The 24,729-nt window shown below is 41.6% G+C and overlaps 1 protein-coding gene, 1 non-coding gene and 1 pseudogene across 3 annotated transcripts; 1 reads left to right on the forward strand and 2 right to left on the reverse strand.

Moving 5' to 3' along the window:
- The first annotated feature begins 8,387 nt into the window (after positions 1–8,387).
- LOC127780987 (small nucleolar RNA R71) lies at positions 8,388–8,494 on the forward strand. Its single transcript, XR_008018877.1, has one exon. It is a non-coding gene; the product is annotated as a small nucleolar RNA R71 (small nucleolar RNA).
- A 7,604-nt stretch (positions 8,495–16,098) lies between these two features.
- Positions 16,099–17,029, reverse strand: LOC127780178 (uncharacterized; annotated as a pseudogene).
- Positions 17,030–18,876: 1,847 nt separating this feature from the next.
- On the reverse strand, positions 18,877–22,840 carry LOC127778677 (uncharacterized). Of its 2 annotated transcripts, none has more exons than XM_052305298.1 (2): positions 20,059–22,840; positions 18,877–19,852 (listed from the first exon to the last, which is right to left on the reverse strand). In XM_052305298.1, exon 1 carries the CDS (start codon positions 22,539–22,541, stop codon positions 20,079–20,081), a length of 2,463 nt encoding a protein of 820 aa, XP_052161258.1. In that variant the 5' UTR covers positions 22,542–22,840; the 3' UTR covers positions 18,877–19,852; positions 20,059–20,078. Both variants share the same exon structure in this region, with proteins under 2 accessions (XP_052161258.1, XP_052161259.1).
- Positions 22,841–24,729: the final 1,889 nt, after the last annotated feature.

Here is a 24,729-nt window from a genome sequence, read left to right on the forward strand (position 1 = left end):
TCAAGGATTGGTTTTATCGATTTTATGGTGGATTTGCCTTAGCTGCTAGGGTTTGGTTGCCGATTTGAGATTAAATGACTTGAAAGATCCAATTGACCCAAGATCCAGAGAAAACGTTATAGCAGCCATAACTCCTTGCATACTCCCAACTGATATTTCTCAAGGAAAAACTGCCAAGCCATCTTTCGAACCAATCCTTGCATACTCCCAGCTTGGAGAAGCAGCTATAGTATATTCCAGAGAGAATCAGTCAGTTGATGGCTTCAAGGATTGGTTTTATCGATTTTATGGTGGATTTGCCTTAGCTGCCAGGGTTTGGTTGCCGATTTGAGATTAAATGACTTGAAAGATCCAATTGACCCAAGATCCAGAGAAAACGTTATAGCAGCCATAACTCCTTGCATACTCCCAACTGATATTTCTCAAGGAAAAACTGCCAAGCCATCTTTTGAATTCTATCATCCTATATCATCTTTCGAATTTGGACTTGGACAACTTCCCATCAGTTTGTACTTCATCAGGATGGTTCAAGCTAGAGATACAGTACCATCAGCTCTGATCATGCAAAAACGGTTAACACTTGAAGGACCTGTTCTTGGTACTTGCAATGAAATCCACCTTCACCTTTTTAGGCATCCATCATTTGATCAATGGTGGGTAGAATGGAAGAAACACTTTTTTTCCATGTCATCAAACTTCTACCTTACCATTGTGGACGAAAAGATCAGGATTAATGTAAGTTGATACCATCTTCTCTTTAGTTCTATCTTCTTTCATCCTTATCAACCTGACCATATGATGTGGATAAGAGTTCCCTATCTTTTGTTATGATAAACGGTCGATTTGGTGGAGTCGCGACACAAGTCGATCCGACTTATGAACAAACACGCTCTTGAGCCCCGCGATCGCAGCACCATGTCTCCTCCTATTATCAACTGTGTCGAAACCCGGTTGACCTCGTCGAGAAGGCTAATCACTGCTTGCGAGTCGAAGAACACAAACAAGAACAAGAAAGAATACAACCAAATTGCATATGAATGATTAAGCTCACAAGTTGGGGTCTCACAAACTAAAGGATCGGCAAAACTGTTATTGACAGATTAATTTAAGAAAAACCCAAACCTTAAAGATTGTGGCGGCTACTAATATATAGAGTCTTAGGGTCGTGCAACACCCCTTGACGCAACCCTAATGGGCTCCAACACGATGCACGGCCCAAAGGGCAAAATACGGCGACGCAGCACCGAAACAGATTCTGGACGTCAATTTGTTCGGTCGATTCCCGATGACTCGGAAAGAATTTGGACATGGGACTAGAACCATTGGAAATTTTATATTCTTAGCTTTCCATCCATATAAAGAATGCACCAATCCAAACACGTATACGACCTGCGCGTCCGTTTTAGAGCAAACTAGTCCTGGACTCCGAAACGTACTCGAAGTCGACTTGGTTTGGGCCTCCATCTTGACTTGGACGCCTTTGCTGGTCCTCCACGCCTCTAAGTCCCTCTTTAAGTGTCTCCTTGTCCTCTCCATTGTTCCTAATCATAATATAATCATTAGGTAGCAATCTATTCTCAAAATCATATAAAGAAGAACATAGGAACGAGCTCACCTCTAAATTCAATTGTCACGCGCGAGCTCTTGTGATTGGTTCTTGAATCACCGGCGGAGGATTGTTGTGTATATCCGAAGGAGTGATGTCCTCATCACCATATATGTCTCACTGCAGTCTCCAGAATAGCCTGCCCCCATAGTAAGTGTGAGCAATCATCCGATTGTATATACCCCCGCACTATCACCTTCAGGGACCAAACTGCTTCCTCCTCTAATTGGCCTCAATGCCCCAAAGGTAACATCTTTGCTAGATAGTTCAACTACTGAGCCGATCATAGAGATCCCAAGAAGAGAAATACTGGCAAGCGCAAGAAAACAAATCAAAAACCATCAGCCAAGAAGAAGAAAACCTCACAAGATGATGAGCTAGCTGATATTGATCCAGAGGTTGATGCCTTCTTGGATAATGAAGTTATGGGCGAAGAGGTTGATGCTGTGTCACCACTCGAAGTTTCCCCTTTTCCGTAGTTTCTAGTTCACCAATAAATCATCTATAGAAATTGCTTTGGTTAACCAGGAGAAAACCCAAATTAACAATGTATTTAATAACCGGAAATGTCAATGAGAATATTTTTTGAATTCTCTTTGCTCTAAAATCAGGACATAAAGTGGAATATTCAGAGCATCGAATTTAATCTTGTTAATTTAAATTGTTAATATTTGAGTTAATAATAATTTTTCTCTCCCGTCTTTGGTCGTGAATCGTTCCCGATTCACTCCTCTCTCTGTCCGCGGTTTTGTTTTGCATGATGAGCCGTGTCCGTTTTCGTTCGCAGGTTCCGTTTTCGTTCTTTGCCTAAAATGGCACTGCATTTATTTTCCAATTTGGGAAAGTCCTAATCCTATTCTCCCTATCCCTATTTTTCCTCCCGCTCTCCCCCTCCCACTCGGCCGCCGCTCCACTCCCCCTCCTGCCGCCCGCTGTCCCTCCCCCAAACCAAGTCTGAATCGGCTCCCCTCTGTTTGTATTTCTTAACGACATTGCTAGAAATATAATCCCCAGCTATGGCGTAGAAATACTCTTGGTATATTATGGTTGCAGATTTCATCCGCAAGCGCACGGATATACCATTGTAGCATTTCACCTGAGAGTATTCCACGGGTATCGTATTTGTTTAATCCAGTGGGAAGATTGTAATAGAGAGAACCATACTAATAATTTATATGTTACTTGTAATAATCAAAGTCTAAGAAGGGGTTAATGCAATTCAAAGGGGGTAGAGTGACACTAAGCAGAAGCATTCAATATTCTCATACATACTAATTCTAGCCTAAGTGGAAAGAATAAAGAAAGAATCATTTCCTATACTTCTAATATACATACATACAACCTTAGTCAATATTATCTACTATATAATCACATAGCCAAAACCCCCTTACGATGCCGTCCTGGTGTTTCGAGAGACCACTCCTGGTTGCCGAGTTCCTTACGACAACCCGCCATGACCATCCAACTGGGGCTAAATATGGAGTACCCTCCCCAGGAAATTGTAATTAGGATTATATACACGCGCGGAGGAATACCCGTACTGAGCTGTCACCATCAGCGGCCCACCTCTACGTATCCGCAGCATATAACCCCAAATAATGATATTCAATAGCCTAAGCACATTGCTTATGTTAAATGATTCACTTGATCTCTCAAAGTGTATGAATATGAATTCCTCACCAAATTTTCCTTTTTGATTCCTACTCTAAAGTTGATATGTGGAGCTTGGTACGGATCAAGTATGGCATACTTGTATTCACATTTATTACTAAGTCAAAAACTTGGCTAAAATAGATGATTAGACATACTCAAGATCAAGATCGTGCAAAGTGTGTGTGTGTGTGTGTGATATATGGTGGAAATAAAATGTGGAAAATAAAGAAAATGCTTCTCCTTTGTGCTTACTTTCTTCTCCAAAATCTTCCTTTCATAAATATGGAGAGGGCATGGCTACACAATTTTTTCATCATCATGCTCAATATTGAGAGAGCATAATTTTATTATTTCAACAACCATGCCTTTTCCTCCTCTCTTTTTTTCAGGAAGGATTTTCTTTTTAGTAGAAGAAAGCGCATTTAAGCATGGAGAATTTATTTGGATGGTGACATGGAAATGGAATGGGTAGCTTCCAGTGTAGAAGTTTAGCATGCGCAAATATGTGGGTGTATGATCTTGATCATAGAGCATGAAAAGTATGTACACAAGTCGCAAAAATTTGACAAAGTTCAATGGAATTACAAGCAACCAAAATGTATATGGTTTTTCAATATTGATATTTTTGGCGTTGGTAGGAATTTATATCAAATGGGGAACATCATGAGTTTATCATTTTGGAAAATAAAACATCCGGAATTCAAGTCAAACTTAGACTAGGATCCTAGCAACTCTTATTTACTATTTCATATCTCACAACAACTTAGATTCGGATTAGCAAAGTGCAGCTCACTTCCCTTAGGTTCCCAGATAATTGTTGGCTACTCTTATTCAACTTTTGAGAGAGTACTTAACCATGAACCCATATATAAAAGATATAAAACAGAGCAACTATTGATCATTTCAACAAAGAGAACTAAGTTTTCTTACCTAGCATAATAAAATCTAACCTATCTTTTTGGTATTTTCTATTTTGCAAATTTTTATGTTGTTTTTAGTTTATAAGATGCAATGAAAAAGTGAATATGCATTTGGAAAGGGAAATATGCAATGTGGTACAAGTTACCTCAGTGGAGGGAGAGACGTCTCCCCCAAGCTTGGCTTTCGCTCAGGGTCCTTGATAAGGATTGAATCTCTGGAAGCGGAAGTACGCTTGAAGGTCATCGTGCTGTTGCTGCATCAAATTGTTGATGTTGGTGAACTGAGCATCAACATTTTGTTGCCATTCTTGCGTCTGTGCTATGTGTTCTTCGAGGTTGTATTGGATCTCTCCCGTTTGCATATCAAGGGTTAGAATAGCAAGATCTTTACTCGCCGGTTAGCTTCACCAAGGCAGCTTGTGAATGCAACTAAATGCTTGAATTTGAGGCAAACTTGCAAGCTTGAATGAATTTTGAGAGCAAAGGTTGGAGAGGGAATGAAACTGAGTTGAAATGGGGTGGATTTCCCTCTCCCGTCCGGTTGGCTTATATAGGGCGCCCACAACGGTTATAACTGACCTGTGGGTCCCACTAGCCGTTGCCTCGAAAAATGCCTATTGCTGACCGTTGCCTGGCTGGTTCAGCCGAACCACTGATGGTGGGCCCAACTGGCACCACTTTTAACAGTTGGAGTCCAACGGCTAGTGTGGTCGTGGCTCAATGAATTTTCGTTGAAAATTTTCTTTTGTTTCGTTCTGAGAAATTCAATTGAAAAGAGTACCTCAAAATTCAAATCTAAATGCAGATTTTGAAAATCCAAATATGCATTGATGCATAAAAATCTAATTGATGGAAATAAACATGAAGATACATACCAATTTACCTGTTTGTGAGGACCGCGTTGTTTTTGGGTCTGACGAGCAAGACCGTACCTCCTTCGGTTTAGTTTGCGGATTTCCCACCCGACTCCGGAGGTGATGGAGCGAGCCTCTTCTGCTTCACTTGCCACACCTTCCTCGTCTTCGGTGTGGTTGATGGCTTCTTCTGAGCCGTTTTCTCTGATTTCTTGGCCGATGTATCGGGTTTTACCGGCGTCTTCCAATAACGGTACCTGGGAATGGGTTATCCCTTCTCCAGGAAGTTCGGCATAAACTTCACCAGGTTATCCGTTTTGGGTGGCTCTACTTCGACCACTTGAATATTCTGTGGGTTTGGCCCGTATTTGATCCTCACCATGGAGCATTGCTCGGTCCTCGGCTGAAACTCAAACCTCTCCTCCTTCCCATTGATACGGAAACAGATACTTCCCGTTCCCACATCGATGTTAGCGTCCGTAGTGCTAAGGAATGGACGCCCCAAAATGAGTGGCGTCTCCTTGTCAGACTCCATATCCAACACCACGAAGTCAACCGGGATGATGAAATTCCGTATCCTGACCGGTACATCTTCCACTATCCTAGCCGGGTAACAGACCGATGAATCAGCCAGCTGTAGGCGCATCGGTGTTGGTGCCAACACCTTGAAGTTGAGCTTGTTGAAGACATCCTTGGGCATGACACTCACGCTTACTCCAAGGTCGTAGAGGGCCTGGTCGAATTTTTGTGTCCCGGTCGAGCAGGTGATCATGGGACACCCCGGATCCTTTTTCTTTTCCGGGAGCTTGTGGAGTATTGCGTTGCTGCATTCCTCCGTCAGCTTGACTACCTCAGTTGTCAGTAGTGGCCTTTTGTTGTTGAGGATGTCCTTAAGGTATCGTGCATATGTGGGCACTTGCATGGCGTCCAGCAGTGGCACGTGGATGTGGATCTTTTGGATCACCTCAACAAAACGAGCAAACTGCTCTTCTCTGGCTGAACTTCTTCTTTGGCTGTGTCGCTAGCCAGTGCTTCCTTGTTGTTGCTGCCAGTTCCTGCAATGTTAGGATATGGCAGATCACGATTGGACTTACCTCCCCTCGTCGTGATTGCCATAAAATTTACAACGGAGGGTTCGGGTTGCCCTGGAATCCTCCCGGACTTGTTTACAGGAACTAAAGAAGCTAATTGCGGCAAATGGGTTTCAATCATTTTATTGAAGCTAAGCTGGTTTTGAAATGCAGAAGCAAAACCTTCTAGCTTGACATTTATGTTTTCCAGGATCTTGTCATTAGCATCCAGCTTTTTGCTAAGAGCATCAGTTGTTTTGGCTTGAGCAAAAACGAGATCCTTCAAGGAGGGATGGTTAGAAAAGTTACAATTGTTGTTACCTCCTTGGAAATATGAGCGTGGTTGGTTCCACCCCTAACCTTCTTGTGGACGGAATCCGTTGTTGTTGTTGCCCATGTACATCGCTTCCTTACGAATTTCCAGGCAATCGTTCACAGAGTGACCCATGCTGCCGCAGATTTCACACGTGACGTGTGAGTCCAAGGCCTTGACGACGCCTTGAGGCTTCTTCTCGTGGCCGTCCAATCGTTTCATGAGGAGGTTGTTGATGCGAAAAACACGAGGCCTGGGAGATCTGCTTAACTCCAGTGTAGGTCCAAAAATCTTGCCTATAGGTTTGTGAGCGTGCCAGTTGATTAGATCCTGCAATCAACAAGAAATAAAGACAGGAAAATAGCAGTTAAATCCATAAATGATAGCCGATCAGCCAATCGCCGATGACATATCATTTATCTTTGAGCCGATGTCATATTTGAATCGATCGGCGGATATAAATAAGTAAGAAAGAACTAAATCTATTCGATCGGCTGTAGATATTAACAGTATGTAATCCATATGTCGATATATACTTAAATCAAGTGATTGGGATAGATCGGTCGCCATGCCGAGACAGTATAAATCACTTACATCGAAATATATATTAACAATAGGATTATAAACGTTTATAGCATAGCTGATCAGATAGATCTAGCATGTATCGGCTAATACTCCGATACCACTCTGTGTTAAGATATTAAAGCAAGTAAAATATATCAAACAGAAGCCTAACATACTTTGTTGTAGTAAGATCTTAACATAAAGGGCAGATCTAGCATATCAATTAAGCACATGAAATATAAAGCTAAATCAGGTAAGATCGGCTGAAACCCTGACACTACCCTAATCGGCAACCAAAAGCAGGCTAGAGATCATGGTTCTAATCACGACTTATAAGGTCAAACTCAACGGATGCAGCTATAAGTATGAAAAGAAGAACAATATCTGGACAATCAAAACGTTGGATGTTTCATAGAGTGGTAGATATCCTATATAATCTAGGCCAACGTTGTTACTTAACCTAATCAGCTACCTTTCAATGATAGATGTTAGCCGATTGAAGGTTAGATAACAATATTGTCAGGTATTATATAGAATATATGATAACTCGACAACTTACATAGACAATATTAGAGTATCATAAAGATGGAAGCACTAATCCCGAGAACGCAAGCCGCCATAACAAGTTTTACCTCTAGTTGAAGATCGAAACCGATGTAGCTCAACCCGAAAGCAAGAACTCGTCAAAACAAAACGAAAGTAAAAGGGTGGCGATGCGCCGAGATTGTTATTGAACATGTGTTATCGATTACATGGGACTCGGGGTCTATTTATACCCGAGATTACATAATGTGTCCATATCGGACACGACTCTTATTTCTAACAAACTCTAAGATACCATAAGTCTTTACTGCAGACTTTTGCCTAAACATATCTCTAAGGAAATTACATAAAATATCCTAATTAATAGATACAATTGCCTTTTCAGGACTCAATCCGTGCATGGCAATCCATGTGAAGCACTTTAACCTAACCCGATGTCATGTATCGAGTCATATTGTCGGAACCGGCTTAATCGATTAACCTTGTCCGATTCGAACTCTGCCGATTCTGATCGTAGCCAATTCGGACTTTAGCCGATTCTTGCTTTGTTTCCAGAACGATCTCTATCTTGGATTTCGCTTCGGTTTTATCTTCATCTCCGATACTTGAATTACCAAATTTGGTTGTTAACAGAGGTCTAGCTTTGTAGCGAGCATTTTCGTCTCCTTGACGGTGTGCATTCCTCGCTAACAAGTTCGGAGTCGTTCCTCGCTCCGGCCCAAATTGGAGACCATCTTTTCTATAAGATCGACGGCTCCTTTAACCGTCTTAGAAAAGAAAGCTCCTGCAGCTGCCGCATCCAGGTGGTCACGGGATGTGCGAGTGAGTCCATTATAGAAGTTCTACAGGATCAGCTAGTCGTCCATCCCATGATGAGAACAGGCGGCCACGTACTCCTGTAGTCATTCCCACGCCTCGGGAATAGACTCATCTCTCGTCTGCTGGAAACTTGAAATTCTCCCGCGTAGGGCGTTGGTTTTGCCCATTGGGAAGAACTTTGATAGGATTGCCATTGAGCATTTGTCCTAGGTGTTGATCATAGCATGGTTGGCATAGAACCACTGCTTCGCTTTCCCTAGAGAGAAAATGGGAATAGTCGGAGCCTGACGGCATCAGGACTGACGCCCTTCATTGTGTACGTGCTGCAGATTTCCAGGAACTGCTGCAGATGTGCATTGGCATCCTCGTTTGGCTTGCCACGGAACAGGCTAGCCTGCGCCATCATGATGAGGCTGGACTTCAAATCAAAGTCCACGTCTCCCATGTTGATTTGCGGCCCAGTGGCCACGTTGTCAGCTGAGGGAGCAGCGAACTTGCGGATGGTCTTGTTAGCCGTAGTCTTGAAGATTGGTGGCACTAGAATGGCTGGTTTCTTTGTCGGATGAGTTTTCTACGGCGCAACGACTCGCGGCTTGATGCTCCGAAAGAAAACTTCTAGATTTTCTTTGAAATTTTTCGGCAATTTGAAACCAGTCATACACTACCCTATTTCCACAGTAAAAGCGAAAACAACCAAGGTTAGCCTGCAAAGGACATTGATTATATAGAGGTAAATATAAAGTATTAGTCTTGGTAATCTCTTTTATGAATCTTCCTCGGCAAGGGCGTCAGAAATGCATGGTGGTATTTCTTAAAGACATTGCTAGAAATATAATCCCCAACAATGGCGCAGAAATACTCTTGGTATATTATGGTTACAGAGTTCATCCGCAAGCGCACGGATATACCATTATAGCATTTGACCCGAGAGTATTCTAAGGGCATTATATTTATTTAATCCCATGGGAAGATTATAATAGAGAAAACCATACTAATAATTTATATGTTACTTGTAATAATCAAAGTCTAAACAAGGGTTAATGAAATTCAAAAGGGTAGAGTGACACTAAGCAGAAGCATTCAATATTCTCATACATACTAATTCTATACTAAGTGCAAAGAATAAAGAAAGAATCATTTCCTATACTTCTAATATACTCCCTCCGTCCCCTAATATAAGGGATTTTGATATTTTGCTTGCACTGTTTGACCATTCGTCTTATTCAAAAAAATTTGGAATTATTATTTATTTTATTTGTGACTTACATTATTATCCAAAGTACTTTAAGCACAACTTTTTGTTTTTTATATTTGCACAAATTTTTTTGAATAAGACGAGTGGTCAAACAGTGTAAGCAAAATGTCAAAATCCCTTATATAGGGGACGGAGGGAGTACATACATACAACCTTAGTTAATATTATCTACTATATAATAACATAGCCAAAGTCCCCCCTTATGATGCCCTCCTGGTGTTTTGAGAGACCACCCCTAGAGTTCCTTACGACAACCCGTCTTGGCCATCCAACCGGGGCTAAATACGGAGGAGTACCCTTCCTGGAAATTGTACTTAGGATTAATACACGCGCGGAGGAATACCCATACTGAGATGTCACCATCAGCGGCCCAACTCGACGTATCAGCAGCATATAACCCCAAATAATGATATTCAATAGGCTAAGCACCTCGCTTATGCTACCAAATACTACTCTACAATCACCGTCCTGACTTAGAGCATTCATACAAATGAACATTATACCCACACCATTGCATCTCCCGAGTAAGCTAACTATGAAATTATAACTCGAATAATATTTCATAAAGTCGGTACTCAAATGATCAGAGTGAAGTAAAGTACCGTAAATATATTGAGAAGAATATTCTATAAATAGTACAAGTCTGACAAAAGAAGAAAAAGCTATAAGAGCCACACCCAAACTCTTTCGAAGACTCCAAGGACTGAAGATTATATTCTATTTCTATTCCACTATACTCTAGAGACTATACTAAACTTGAGAAATGTATGAATCTTCTTGCTTGAGGTGTGTCTTAAAATGGAGGGAGTGAGGGCCTTTTATAGCTTGAGAATGATGGTTATGACTGTTGGAAAGGTCGGTAATACCCTCCAACTGTCATAGGGATACCTGTTGACGGTCGTTAGCGATTATTTTAGACCGTCAATATTACGAAAATAGAGGAGAACTAGTTATACTTGCAATGCATATTCATATTAGAATAATAATATTCCACTAGTATTTGGTTCACTAACATTTTGTAGAGAATAATCATAAAGTGAAGGAGAATCGACATCAAATCAGACGATAAATCAATCGGACGATGTCGAGAATCAGATTTATGTATGAATGGCCAAGAACTTAGAATTGACACGATGAATTGGGCCAAAATTCACATGTCTGCAAAGAGGAGAAGTCCAGGAGGCCGCCAGCCGAAAATGGGCTGGATTGGACCAGCCCATGGTTCGGTCGAACCAGGGGGTTCGGCCGAACCCCCATCTGCTCCGTTGGATGCAGGGTTTGGTGTGGACGTCTAGGATTGCTCCCCAATGATGGTTAGAGGGCATTTCCGACCATTTCAACTGTCATAACCGTCATTGGGAGGCTATAAAAGGAATTCACCTCCTCACTCTCTAGACATGCCTCAAGCAAAGCTCTCTCATATTCTCTCAAGTTTAGTTTAGTGTTCTTAAGCTAGTGGAATAGGAATAGAGTATAAATTGGAGTCCGGAAGCCTTCGGAAGAGTTGGGGTATGGCTCTAGTAGCTCTTCTCTTCTCTTTTATAAGCGTTGTACTTTTATTAGAATACTTTTCTTTATACATTTACATTATGTTCATGTTATACTGATTATATTGCTAGCTTATCTAGGAGATGCATCGGTATGGGTATAGTGTTGCTTATACAATTACTCTATGTCATGACGATGATATTAGAGTAGTATCTGGTAGTTTAGGCATGGTGTCTAGATTACGGGATATCATTATTTGGGGTTATATGCTGCGGATGAGAAGTGGGCCGCTGATGGTGACAACTTAGTACGGGTATTCCTTCGTATTTAGCCCCGGTTGTATGGTCATGACGGGCTGCCGTAAGGAACTCGGCAGTCAGGGATGGCTTCTTGATGTACCAGGAGGGCATCGGATAGAGGGTATAAACTAGTATATCAGATAACTAGGATGTATGTATACTTTGTATATTAAAAGTATAGGAATAGATTCTCTTTCTCTTTTCTTTCCACTTAGCTTAGATAATTTATATGAGAATGAGTAGCTCCCTGCTTGTGTGTCATTCTACCCTTGGATTATCTTAACCCGTGCTTAGACTATGATTATTACAAGTAACATTGTCGTAGGCTCTCCGGTCCTTCCATTATATTTGAGAGATGAAGTGAATAATTCAAGTCATCAAACAAGTATAATGAAACATCTGATGCCTCGAGAGAGGAATATTGGAGACATTGCTGGGCCCTTAGCCTGCCAGTCAACTTCAGCTTGAGATGTGCCCGTCAAACCACTCGAAGGCGGCGACCAGATGTGTTACACTTTCAGAAGACTTGACAAAAATGGCTAAAGATCTACAATCTCTCAAATATTCCTAACTCATACTCATGTGAATCTAGTTTCCAGGATGTGCACTAGATCCACACTTTCATCTTAAGCATGATTATACATAGCAAACACAACTAAGATGAAAGAAACTTAAGACTTTCAACAACTTAATAATTACATAGGTCGACCGGCCAAATAGACATATTAGAGAACAGCGGAAGCTTGACTACCCAATCACAAGCACACCGACTAGGGGTTTACCCCATTAAGTTCTCATCCTAGAAGAAGCAATCGGAACCCGCATCACTCAAAGAATAAGTCTAAACCTGCAAACAAAAGGTTATATCAACAGCAAGAGTCAGTACATTAAACAAGTTAATGTACTGGCAAGCACAAGTCAATCCTACCATACTACATGTAAGGCATATATTCAAAGGAAGGCAATATGTAGTTCAATTTCAGTATAAAGCAAAATTTGTTTCGTGATTCTTTTGTAAAGGAGTTGATGCTTCAATTAACAAAACAAATTTTAAGTTTCAATATTAAGTTCATCATAATTCCATCATAATCAATCTCTTGTTGTCATCCTTTGACAACAAATCATAATATATCACCTCACACACACAACTCAACACATTTATCAATTTCAAACCAATGTCACATGATCACATTTTAAAACATAAAGTCTATACTCATGACACATCACCAAAGCGCTCATGACCGTGAGCACGACTAATCGATTAGTTTAAAGAACTCTGCAGAGTTTGTATAGCTTTACCCACATGATATGAACTCTCTAGTTTGTTTTGAGTTTGCAAGACTCCACACTCTTCATGTTGAATGTGATCTAGAGGTCATAACGAAGCCTTTACATTACTTAGAACCTAGCCTTGCACCAGCACAATACATGTTCCTCCATCCTAGGCATACTTGGAATATGCCTAGAACTGTTAAGTGGCGGGCCCACACCTTAAACTTAACGCCGTGGTGGCGGACACAACGGGAACCCACCCACGTGGCACAATACCGTTGTATTGGACAGACTTAGTCACCTAAACTACCACGTCGGGGCAAATAGGAAGTTCCTCTGAATCATCGACTAATTCCTCAGAATTATCGACTAACTCATACACACCGGCCAACCAGAATGCAAGGCTAGTCCTAAATATATTAATCAGCTTAGGCCATCCCATACTAGCACATGTGGATGTACGAATCATATCTTACTATAAAGTTATCCCCCACTAACTCCTTAAGCTTAACATGCAAAGATGCCACATCATCTTCCACTAACAATCGTCACATTTAAACATCATGCAAACATGCTTATATCTTTATAGTTTTTATAATTTACGAGCTTTTCAAATACAAACATATTAAATTATCATCCAACATAATTCACATAATGTTTCAATGTATATCTTTATTATGTTTTATGATATCCTATATACTTATATAGTTCATCCTCACTTAGTTAGTGCTTAAATGATTAATCTATGGTCCAAATTATCTTTCTCCTTTTTTTCCTCTAATTAAGTCATATCACATCAATTGTTTTTAGCCTTTAGATGATTAATCTACGGTCCAAATTATCTCCCTACTTTTCTTCTTCCATAAAGTCATACCACCTTACTTTTTACGTTTGAATCACCATTCTACATACTATTTAAATTTAATTATCATAAACCACATTAATTTACTTAATCTGATATTATCTAGCTATCTTACATGTTATTTTTTTATTGTTATCATACTAAATTCCCGCAGCAATGCACGGGGTTTCACCTAGTAACTTTAAATGGGTGACACAAGTTCGGTCCTTATGGACTTGGGCATACACTCCCCCTATCGGTATGCAACTAACACCATATGCACACCACTTGCCGCCCAAGTATAAAATCACATTTTACACATTTTAGTTCGCAAATACCCATCATATTCATTTTATTCAAGCAAAGGTTCATGAATCAAAATCACATTTTAATTATAGATGGAATGAGCATTTGCATAGTTCTAAGCATGGCTAAGCAAGTAGTTGCACAAAGAGCATATATAAACCCATTTGAGCACAAAGAGTGTACTCTAACAATTTCTAGGGGTTCAAACAGCAAGAGGATCAATTATTCAAGGTGGGATATGCAGCAAATAGGTCATAACTACCTTAACCCAATTTCAAATACCGATATAGTCTAAGTTCACATGCAACTTTGCAAACAAATATTTTCATTCCTCAAATCATGGGATTCAATGTGTTCAAAGTATGGGAGGAGAAAACTTGCCTTGATCAGAGAAATGTTAGCACCTAATCCACTCCTTCACCGATTATGCAATTATCTAGATAAAGGACACGCACGTTATGCAATTAAACACCGAAAGAGCTGAAAATCCAAAATTCTCTAAAATGCATGATTAATGCACAGTGATTAGGTACTGGTCTAAAATGAATTTAGGTGAAAGAAATTTTATTTTATCTTATTCCATTAGGGAGTTATGAATTTTAGAAGTTTTATCGGTTTATAGTAGTATAGTCTTAGGTAGTGTTATAAAATACTTTTGTAAAGTGATTTTTATTATATTAGACTCCACAGGGGTGTGGAGATGTGTTTTCTAAGACTAACACATTTGGTTTCACAATTTTTGGAGTTATAATGATTTTCTTATAGATTTTACAAGTTACAACGTGTTTTAGGCATATAGTGTTTTATATGTGCATGACTCTCAAGTTGTAGGTTCAGAACATGCTACTTCCTATTTAAGTTGAATAAAAGGAATAATTTGGTTAACTAAAACATTTTTAGTTCACATGTTTATGGTCTTTATTACTATGGTTCATATTTTATAAACTAGAGATGCTCTAATCTAAACTAGCAATATATTATATTAACCTAGAAATTGTTATATGAGCTAAGTTCTTCTAAGTTTTAGTGGATGGAAATGGAACTATATATGGCTTCACTGGTCAATCAAGTTTTTATTTAGGTTTAATTAGACCTAAAGTGTATATATACTTATACATGTTTATGTATTACTTAAACAACACTATATGTTTAAATTCTTATTTCACTAAGTTAAGGTTTTGATCTATGTTCTCTACAATAGGTGCCAAATTTTATTTTACTATGTTGAAGCTAACTATTTGCTGGTTCTATAGAAACTTTGTTCATTTCATTTGGACTAAAAATGAATTTTCTACAAGTTTTACAAATTAAAGGCTGCTCTATGTTAGTAAATCCTTATATGAATATTTAGAGACTTTTACTACACAATAAGTATATAATCTTTTTTCATAACATGGAAATACATGTTTTGATGATCCTACAGAACTTAAGTTTACTCAAATTGAAGCTAAATTGGGTTCTACATGAATTTCTAAAGTTTAGCTTATCTAAACTAATCATTCTAGAGATAATAGTTTTAGAGGCATTTGATGCAAAGTAAGTAATTACTTTTATTTCACCTAATCAGAGAGTGCATGATGATGAATCTTTAGAATTTGATTTTGTTTCAAAATGAGTTGAGATGAATTTTCTATGTATTTTATAAGTTTGTACATGTTTTATGTATGACCTATCTTAGATAAATTTTAGAGACATTATTTGTACAGTGAGTGTCAAGTTTTATATTTCTAAAATAGAGTTCATAACTTTAAGAATCTACAGCAACTGGAATCATCTCAAAATGAGTTACATTTGATTTTATATGGATTTTACAAGTTTGGGTGTTTTCCTGTTAAACATTTAATGTTTTAGTTATTTTTCCTTTGCATTTTCAGATTTTTATACACATGGGTCCACTGATCGGTGGCTGAACCAATATACAAAAAGATCCCTGGGCTTTATATGAACTGCATTTAGGTCCATGGGTCCACATGTAAACGACTGAAGTTTTATCATTTACAGGACAAAGTCCTCATCTTCAACCTCCAGCAGCCCGATGGATTGGGAGCTTGGCCATGGCTTTGGCAACCTCGTCGGCGACGATTGGTGGCTCGATTGGGAATGATGTCAAAATATAAAATGAAGAGAATGCTCTCACGATTCCATTCCTCTAGTTTTCTTGGCTAGGAGACATTGGAGTAGCGTTGATGGTGAGCGTGAGCGGAAGGTATACATGAGCTGTTACTGCATGTTGCCTAGGGGCTTTGATTTTGCTAGATGCATCCATGCATGTGTTTCCTAAGAGGTCCAGGAGGCTCACCAAGCTGTAGGAAGAAATCACCGAAGCTTGGATAGCAGCGGTTTCGGTTGGAACGGTTCAACGGCGGCGCTCCTCCTCGGGTGAACGGCGACGGCTCGAACAACTCAAGGACCTGCCATGCATGCGTGTCCAAGAGGTTCGTGAGGTTATGGAGATGGTGTATGCGCGAGGAATCGAACAATGGCTCACCGAGGCAGCGGTAATCGACGATGATGGCGGAGGCGATCCTAGATCGACGCCGGGAAGAAAAGATGCGTTCTCTGAGTCCTTCACGTCTCCGGCTGGGGTTCTCGAGGCGTCTTGAAGAGGTAGTCGAGGCGAGATTCTTGGCACAGCGGCTTGCTTCGAGATGGACGAGAATGGCCGGTCGACAATGATGTCGAAGCGGTGGCGCTCCGGTACGTGCTCCAGGGCGTTGTTGGCGTGGTCACGTTCCGGTGGCTGTGATGCACAAAAGGGGAGGTGGTCAACAGAGAAGTGGTTTGGCATTGTGTGGAGAGATAGGAACGCGAAAGAGATAGAGGTGACCTTGACTCAAACGGAGATGGCGATGGTCGTCACCTCCATGGCCGATGGTGAGGTCACTGGTGACGGAGAGGCAGAGGACCTGCTCCCCTCGGCTTCTTCGGCTCTGAGTGATGAGTGAGGAATGGCGACTCAGACTGGAGGAGAAGAGAGCGAGAAAAGGAAAGCCCGAGGTCGTCGACACGTTGTGGCCACGCGTCGGCTCGCTCGATCTCTCCCTCTCTGTGTTCTTGGTCGGCTGAGGGTGAGGCACAGAGAAAGGGCGAGCTGGAGAGGCTGCCAAGTGGGCTCAGGACGAAGTGCTCTAGGTGGAAGAGAGAGGTGTGGGTAAGATTCTGGGTGAACACGGTTTTAGACGAATTTTTAGATTATTTTCTCTCCCCTAACTTTGTAGATTCATAACTTAATGTGTGGACCAAATTAATTAGTGTTAATTTTACTGGAGGTAAATGATTACACCTAGATTTCATTTTCTTTGGTTGCACTTAAAAATAATGGATAGATTGCTCACAGAAATTAAACAAATATGGGCTATTAGAAAGGTAGATTGAATTTTTAGGATCACTTGCTTGAGCTATGCGAACTTGCTCCACCAGTGTGGGTTGTGCCTCTAGGGCAGCCATGAATCCATGCTCAACTATACCAAGGTTCAGATGATCCAAATCACGTTGAACCTCACAACGTAGTTCCTCTACCCATGCAACGTTGCAGTAACTCTTCCTGCTCAAGGCATCTGCAACCACATTAGCCTTGCCGGGATGGTAGTGTATTCCCATATCATAATCTTTGATTAGCTCCAACCATCTTCGCTGTCAGAGATTCAGATCAGGTTGGGTGAACATGTACTTTAGACTTTTGTGATCTGTATATACCACACAATGGTTATTGATGAGATAGTGCCGCCAGATCTTTAAAGCATGAAACACTGCAGCCAATTCTAGATCGTGGGTCGGGTAGTTGCCTTCATGAGGACGCAACTGCCCTGAAGCAGCGGTAATAGCCCGCAAGTCCCAGAAAACTTCGGATCTGAGTGACTGTCCTTGGTGGGGTCCACTTGGTAACTGACTCCACATTTGCTGGATCCACAGCCACTCCTTGGACACTTACGACATGACCAAGAAACTGAACTTTCTTAAGCCAGAAGTCACACTTGCTGAACTTGGCATATAGCTGATGCTCTTTTAACTTTTCAAGTACCAGCCGAAGATGCTGCCCATGTTCTTCCTCGGACATGGAGTAGATAAGTATGTCGTCGATGAAAACCACGACGAACTTGTCCAGAAATTCTATGAACACCTTGTTCATCAAATTCATGAAGAAAGCAGGTGCATTAGTGAGTCCGAAAGACATAACTGTGCACTCGAACAACCCGTAACGAGTGATGAATGATGTCTTTGGAATATCCTCCTCTCGAATTCTCAGCTGATGATAGCCTGATCGCAGGTCTATCTTAGAGAACACAGTAGCTCCTTTCAACTGATCAAACAGATCATCAATCCTTGGCAAAGGGTACTTGTTCTTAATAGTGACCTCATTGAGTGCGCGGTAGTCGACACACATCCTCTTAGTTTGTCTTTCTTTTCCACAAAAATTACCGGAGCACCCCAAGTCGACGTGCTCGAGCGGATGTATCCCTTCTGTAACTGTTCATCAACTTGCTTCTTGACTTCCGCCAACTCGTTGGCTTCCATTTTGTAAGGCCTCTTGTGGATCGATGCAGTTCCAGGTGCCAAGTCAATCCGGAACTCAATATCCCTTTTTGGTGGCATGGTCGTTAGATCGTTCGGAAAAACCTCAGGATACTCCTTGACAATTGGAATATCCTCTAACTTCTTAGAGGTTTTCTCCACTGCTACCTCTTGTTCTTCACCAGTAGCCTGGTTCAGACTGATCCCTGGCTTCTGCGGTATTGGAGACTAGAAGGTTATTGTTGGCAACTTTTTTGACAAGTTGACAAGCACGATCGTAGCACCTTAATCCTTACGGTGACCCTAGAGTCGCCAACCACCTCAATCTAGCAAAGAGCTAAACCTAGATGGGTTTTGATAACTAAACCGGCTAGCGGAGCCGATTTCTAGATAACTACCCGTTTCGTGGGCAAAACGGAAGGTTTTCAGGACAAACCTACAAAGGGACGTCGCACTCTCGCAGCGGCGGCGGACGGTTTACGGCGCAAACCGACAAAGATGGACAAACTAAGAGAAAACTAACAGCAATATGAAAAAACGATTCGATTGATTGATTGTAGATTGGCTTTTTACAATGAACCGGCCATGTCCCTTATATAGGGGTTGGTCTTGCCCTCTACAGGCCGTCCTCCACGTCCAACTCAGGGTAGAAACCAAAGGAAACCCGAAACATGCCTTCCCGAGTAAGGAAACTTCGAGACCCGACGAAACACAGTCGGACTCGGACCTGCCGGTCAGATCGGCCACACACCGCTGGTCTGACCGGCCCTCAACCGGCGGTTTGACCGCCCAACACACGGCGGTCAGACCGGCCCACTCGAAGGAAACCAGTAGACTTCCAAATTTTGGCAATATTTCCTATTGTAATCCAAGGCGCCAAATTTGGGTGTAAACACATGCCCCCCATGCCTTTTTGATGAACAACGTGAATCTAAAAGCATAGAACATGTTTTTGGTCTTAGGACGATAATCCAATTACCAGCCATAGTACCTCCTAAGCGTCTTGCCAAACACTCGGGAAGTATTTCCTCAAGTATTTCCCGTTGATTGCTCACTGAAAACACTCCCCTTGAAGTGTCTCCAAAAAGTATGCGTTCCCTCGAATAATGCCGCACAATCGATAAGGACCCTCCCAACTAGGAGACCACTTACCGAACTCCTTGGATCGAGTACCCAAAGGCAAAATTGTCTTCCAAACCAAGTCTCCAACTTGAAACAATTTTGCTTTCACCCTCTTGTTGTACGCCTTGGCCACCCTCTTCTTCTCTTTCTCTATCTCTTCCAATGCCTTCAAGCGCTTGTCGATGACTTCATCAAGGTTGTATCCCATCAACATCTTGTAATCTTCACTTGACAAATCATCTTGCTTGATATAACGAAGAGAGCCAAGATTTACCTCCACCAGTAAAACGGCTTCTTGACCATAAACCAACTCAAAAGGAGTGACTTTAGTGGCACCATGTTTAGATATCCTATGCGCCCACAATGCTTCAGAAAGCACCTCGTGCCACCTCTTTGGGTATTCCTCAATCTTCTTCTGCACCAATTTCAACAATGTTTTATTACTCGACTCGGCTTGTCCATTAGCCTGAGCGTAGTAAGGAGAAGAACTCAACAATTTAATACCATAAGATTCAATAAAACTCTTCACCTCCTTAGACATAAAAGAAGCACCTGATCCGTAGTTAATGTTTGCGGAATACCGAATCTATGAATAATATGCTTCAAAATAAAGTCAATTACCTCCGTATGTGTCATATTCTTCAAAGGCACGGCACGAACCTATGCCCCTTTAATGACGAAGGATAAATATGACCAATGAAATCCAAAGCCCACCCTCGGAACGGCCATGGTTTGATTATAGGGTTCAACACGGCGGCGGGCGCCAATTGAACATTGCCGAACCGTTGACAAGCCTCGCATCCTCTATAATATTTGAAGCAATCATCAATCATCTTCGGCCAATAGAACCCCGCTCTTCTAAGCAACCAATTCATCTTGTGGGCCGATTGATGAGTTCCACAAATTCCTTCATGTACCTCTCCCATAGCCACTTTAGATTGATCTTCATCTAAGCACTTCAACAAGACACCATCTATGTTTCGGCGATACAAATCTCCATCAAGCAATGTATATTTGAATGCTTGCCGCCGAATTTTCCGATTAACCTTAAGTGTGGGATCTTTCAAATATTGAATCAAGGGAATTCTCCAATCCTCTTCTGTATCTTGGGCACAAATGTCCGAATTCATAGTTAATTCGGCCTCTAAATTGATTGAAACGTGCCCCCCAGCGTTCTGCCCAGAACCGGTCAGACGGACCACGCAGGGCCGGTCAGACCGCTCGGGGTCGTCGGTCAGACAGGCGGCATGCGGCCGGTCAGACCGCCCTTGGTCACCGGTCAGATCGGCCGTGCAATGCCGGTCAGACCGCCCCTGGTCTCCAATTTTGCCAATTTCGCACAAAGATTTAAAATCAAGCACCGGCTCTTCTAATATCAAAAATAATCCCCTCTTCACATTATAGCCAGATGCTTGTTGTGCCAAGTCATTTGCTCTAGAATTATCACGCCTAGCAATATGCCTAATAGCAAAATTATCAAAATTGGCAATAATATCCAAACATGAATCGAGGTACCTATTTAGTGATCCGTCCAAGCATTTGTATACTCCGGCGACTTGTTGCACCACCAATTCCGAATCACCAAAAGCCTCCAAGTACTTAGCTCCAACCATCTCCATAACTTGTAAGCCGAACAATAAAGCATTGTATTCGGCTTGATTATTTGTACAATAATACTCCAAACGAACCAATGCCTCATAACACATGCCATTAGGTGAAAACAAAACAACCCCTATGCCTTGAACTTCTTTGCAAGAAGAACCATCAAAATAAATCTTCCAAGGTATAACTTCAACTAAGCAAACCTCTCCCTCATAAGCAACATCTATATGATGGTCTACTATAAAATCACATACAATTTGGCCTTTCATAGATTTCAATGGTTCATAAGCCAAATCATATTCTATCAAAGCATATGCCCACTTGCCAATTCTCCCACTTAGAATTGGCCTTTGCAACATGTGTTTAATAACATCGGCTTGACAAGTAACTATGCATATACTAGATAACAAATAATGCCTCAATTTGGTACAAGTATAGTATAAGCATAAACAAAGTCTTTCTATAAAGATATACCTCGTTTCGGCATCCAAAAGACGGCGGCTCAAATATGTAATGATATATTCCTTGCCATCTTCCTCTTGAGTCAAAATGGCACCAATGACTTTGTTCTCGGAGGCAATATATAACCGAAAAGGCTTTCCGGCTTTAGGCGCTCGCACAACGGGTGGAGTAGACAAATACCTCTTCAACTCTTCAAACGCCTCTTGTTGTTTTGCCCCCCAAGTAAAATCGGCTTCTTTTTTCAAGCGAAGTATAGGAACAAAAGCATCGATTTTACCTGCTAGGTTAGAAATAAACCTCCTCAAATAATTCACTTTACCTAGCAACTTTTGAACCTCCTTCTTGCATGTCGGTGCTTTGAAATCACGAATCTTTTCTATCTTCTTAGGATCAATCTCAACTCCTCTCTCATGCACCATGAATCCTAAGAACTTCCCCGCCGACACACCAAAAGCACATTTAAGTGGGTTCATCTTCAAACCATACCGGCGCATCCTCTCAAAAGCTAATCTCAAATCGGCTATGTGTCCTTCCATACCATCCGATTTGACAACAATATCATCAATATAGATCTCTAGCATAATACCTAACAAATCATGAAAGATCAAATTCATTGCCCTTTGATATGTTGCACCGGCATTGTTCAACCCAAAAGTCATGACAACCCACTCAAACAAACCAACAAATCTCAGGCACCTAAAAGCCGTCTTGTACATATCCTCCTCCGCCATAAAGATTTGATTGTAGCCGGCATTACCATCTAACAAGCTAATCACCTTATGACCCGAGGCATCATTAATCATCATGTCGGCTATAGGCATAGGATACTCATCTTTGGGAGTGGCTTTATTTAAATCTCTAAAATCTATGCAAACTCTAATCTTACCACTCCCCTTCTTCTCCACCGGGACTATGTTAGAAACCCACTCCGCATAACGACATGGCCTAATAAACCCCGCCTTCAACAACCGATCAATCTCCACTTTGACTCGGTCATATAGTAGGGGATTAAAATGACGAGGTGGTTGTTTATAAGGCATAAAACCCGGTTTAATTGGAAGCCGATGCTCAACGAGCTCACGGCTAAGACTGTCACGTCCGGAAATTCACTAGTAATTTCCGAACTTATTTGTGCATAAAACCCTCGTCCAGGAATCAGCCGAGGTACACAAACTGACAATTTAATATACAAATCCATCATAATAATAACGTTACATACTTACAAAAGAAAAGAAAACAGCAGCGGAAATAACGTTCTAGCGATGACTTCAGCTCCACTCCCACAGGCAGCTCAACTGGGGTATAAGCCAAACGTCTTCTCCTTCTAGATCCTTTTTCTTCAACTGAGGTTGATTGATTATTGCAAGAATGAGCATATGACATACTCAACAAGCCACACAGCAAATATGCAAGTACACAAGGATACCAAAGGATGGCATAATATAGGCTCATTTGCAAAAGCAGCATTTAGCAAAGATTTAAGAGAAGTAAAACAGTAGAGTAATTAATCAGAAATTTTAATCAACACTGAACAGCACACCCATGCTGCACAGGCCCAACCATCCTGAAGAACCATACCCGGCTGTACAGACCTAACTCCAAACCAGGAGCTACACAAATTATTACCAGTTATAGCATCAATAATTATTGTGAGAGGTGTGAGACTAATCACGAAAAACATTGCTCAACTCGCCCATAACCGCGAGCACGGCTATTCGAATAGTTTTACTCTGGCCAGAGGTGTACCACTGTACCCACAAGACACAGCCTCAACATCATGTCTACCATGCGTCGCGATACTGGAAAGTACCCGAATAGAGGCTGTGACAATACCCTCTGCACAACACAACTCACCACACTGCACCATACCTGGATCATAATCACCCCCTCTATAAATATAACTAGAGGCATGGACTCCCCAGCGACCCCGACGGACTTCTCGCCGCTTCTCAGTCTGGTGCCCCGCAATGAATCATGCTATACAAAAGGTAAAGCCGTTGCCCATGCTGGCTTGTGGTTGGCACGGTTAATGTTTCACAACAGTAGCTCGCGAACCGGTCCTTAATTGCCATGAGCACGACCTTCACAACCATGTGCTCACAACCCACCATTGACAAATTTTATTTGGCAATAATTAATTAACCAATCACGATTGACCATCGTGAGCTACCATTAAATATAACCATAAGTGATAGTGTAACATTATTTACCCCAATCATGTGCTAATGTTTCTAAGCATGGCTAAGCAATTATATATATATATAGCATTTAGCTGAACCAAACCAATACATAAGGTTCTAGCTAATCAAATTATAACCCATAGGAAAATAAAGTCATCTTCGGCCATTAATTAATTGGGAAAGGCTCACCACCCGATGACATTCGAAAATAATGCATAAGTTGAAATCAAACAATAGCTTTAAACGGGTTCAACATGCTCAAAGGGTTGTTTGGGATTTGTGTGACTTGCCTTGAGCTTCCGCAAACACTTCCGAACCTTCCTCAACGAAAATGCTCTCCTCCGGAACGTCGGAAACTAAAACGAAAGAACAAAGTCAACAAAACAGTACAAAAACAAGCATAATCAGTACATGTGGATATTTTTAACATGTAGATCTTGATTTTAGAAAAATTTAGCAACTTGAACCACTCGAATCCGAGTTACGATGATTTAGTTATGAATTTCTGAAGTTTAATCGATTTTCATCTAATAGAGAAAACTAAGAAAAAGGGATTAATGACGTCATCGCTGACATCATCAATGTCGACTCGACATCAGCGATGGCCTCGCCGGTGCTAGAAGACTCGGCCGGACTTTTGGAGGGTACCTACGCGTAGAGGAGAACAACGCGATCTCACCGGTACTAACCAATGCGACGAACGACGACGGATGACGACCGGCGACGAGCTTGTGCGGCGGCGGCGGCTCTCCGGTGACCGGTGGCGATGGCGAAGGGGCGGCCGAGCTTCCCCTCTTCCACGCGCACCCGACGACGACGACGTGAGGAGGCGGCGGCGGCGGCTAAAACGACGGCGCGAGGCGGCTGTTCGCCGGCCGGCGACGGCGGCGGTTTGGGTGGCGCGGCGGCGGCACTACAGGGCACGAGAGAGCTCGGGAGATGGGGCAAACGAAAGAGGGAGACTAGGGGATGCTATTTATAGGCTTGGATTGAAGAGATCGGACTCCAACCGAGAGGATTTGAGCCGCAAAAAACCGAGGGTTAGTTG

This window comes from Oryza glaberrima, chromosome 7, assembly GCF_000147395.1.
Source record: "Oryza glaberrima chromosome 7, OglaRS2, whole genome shotgun sequence".
Lineage (NCBI taxonomy): Eukaryota > Viridiplantae > Streptophyta > Magnoliopsida > Poales > Poaceae > Oryza > Oryza glaberrima.

Bases quoted from the DNA above. Each gene is read 5' to 3' on its own strand.
- LOC127778677 (XM_052305298.1), bottom strand. From the start codon at position 22,541: ATGCCTTATAAACAACCACCTCGTCATTTTAATCCCCTACTATATGAC.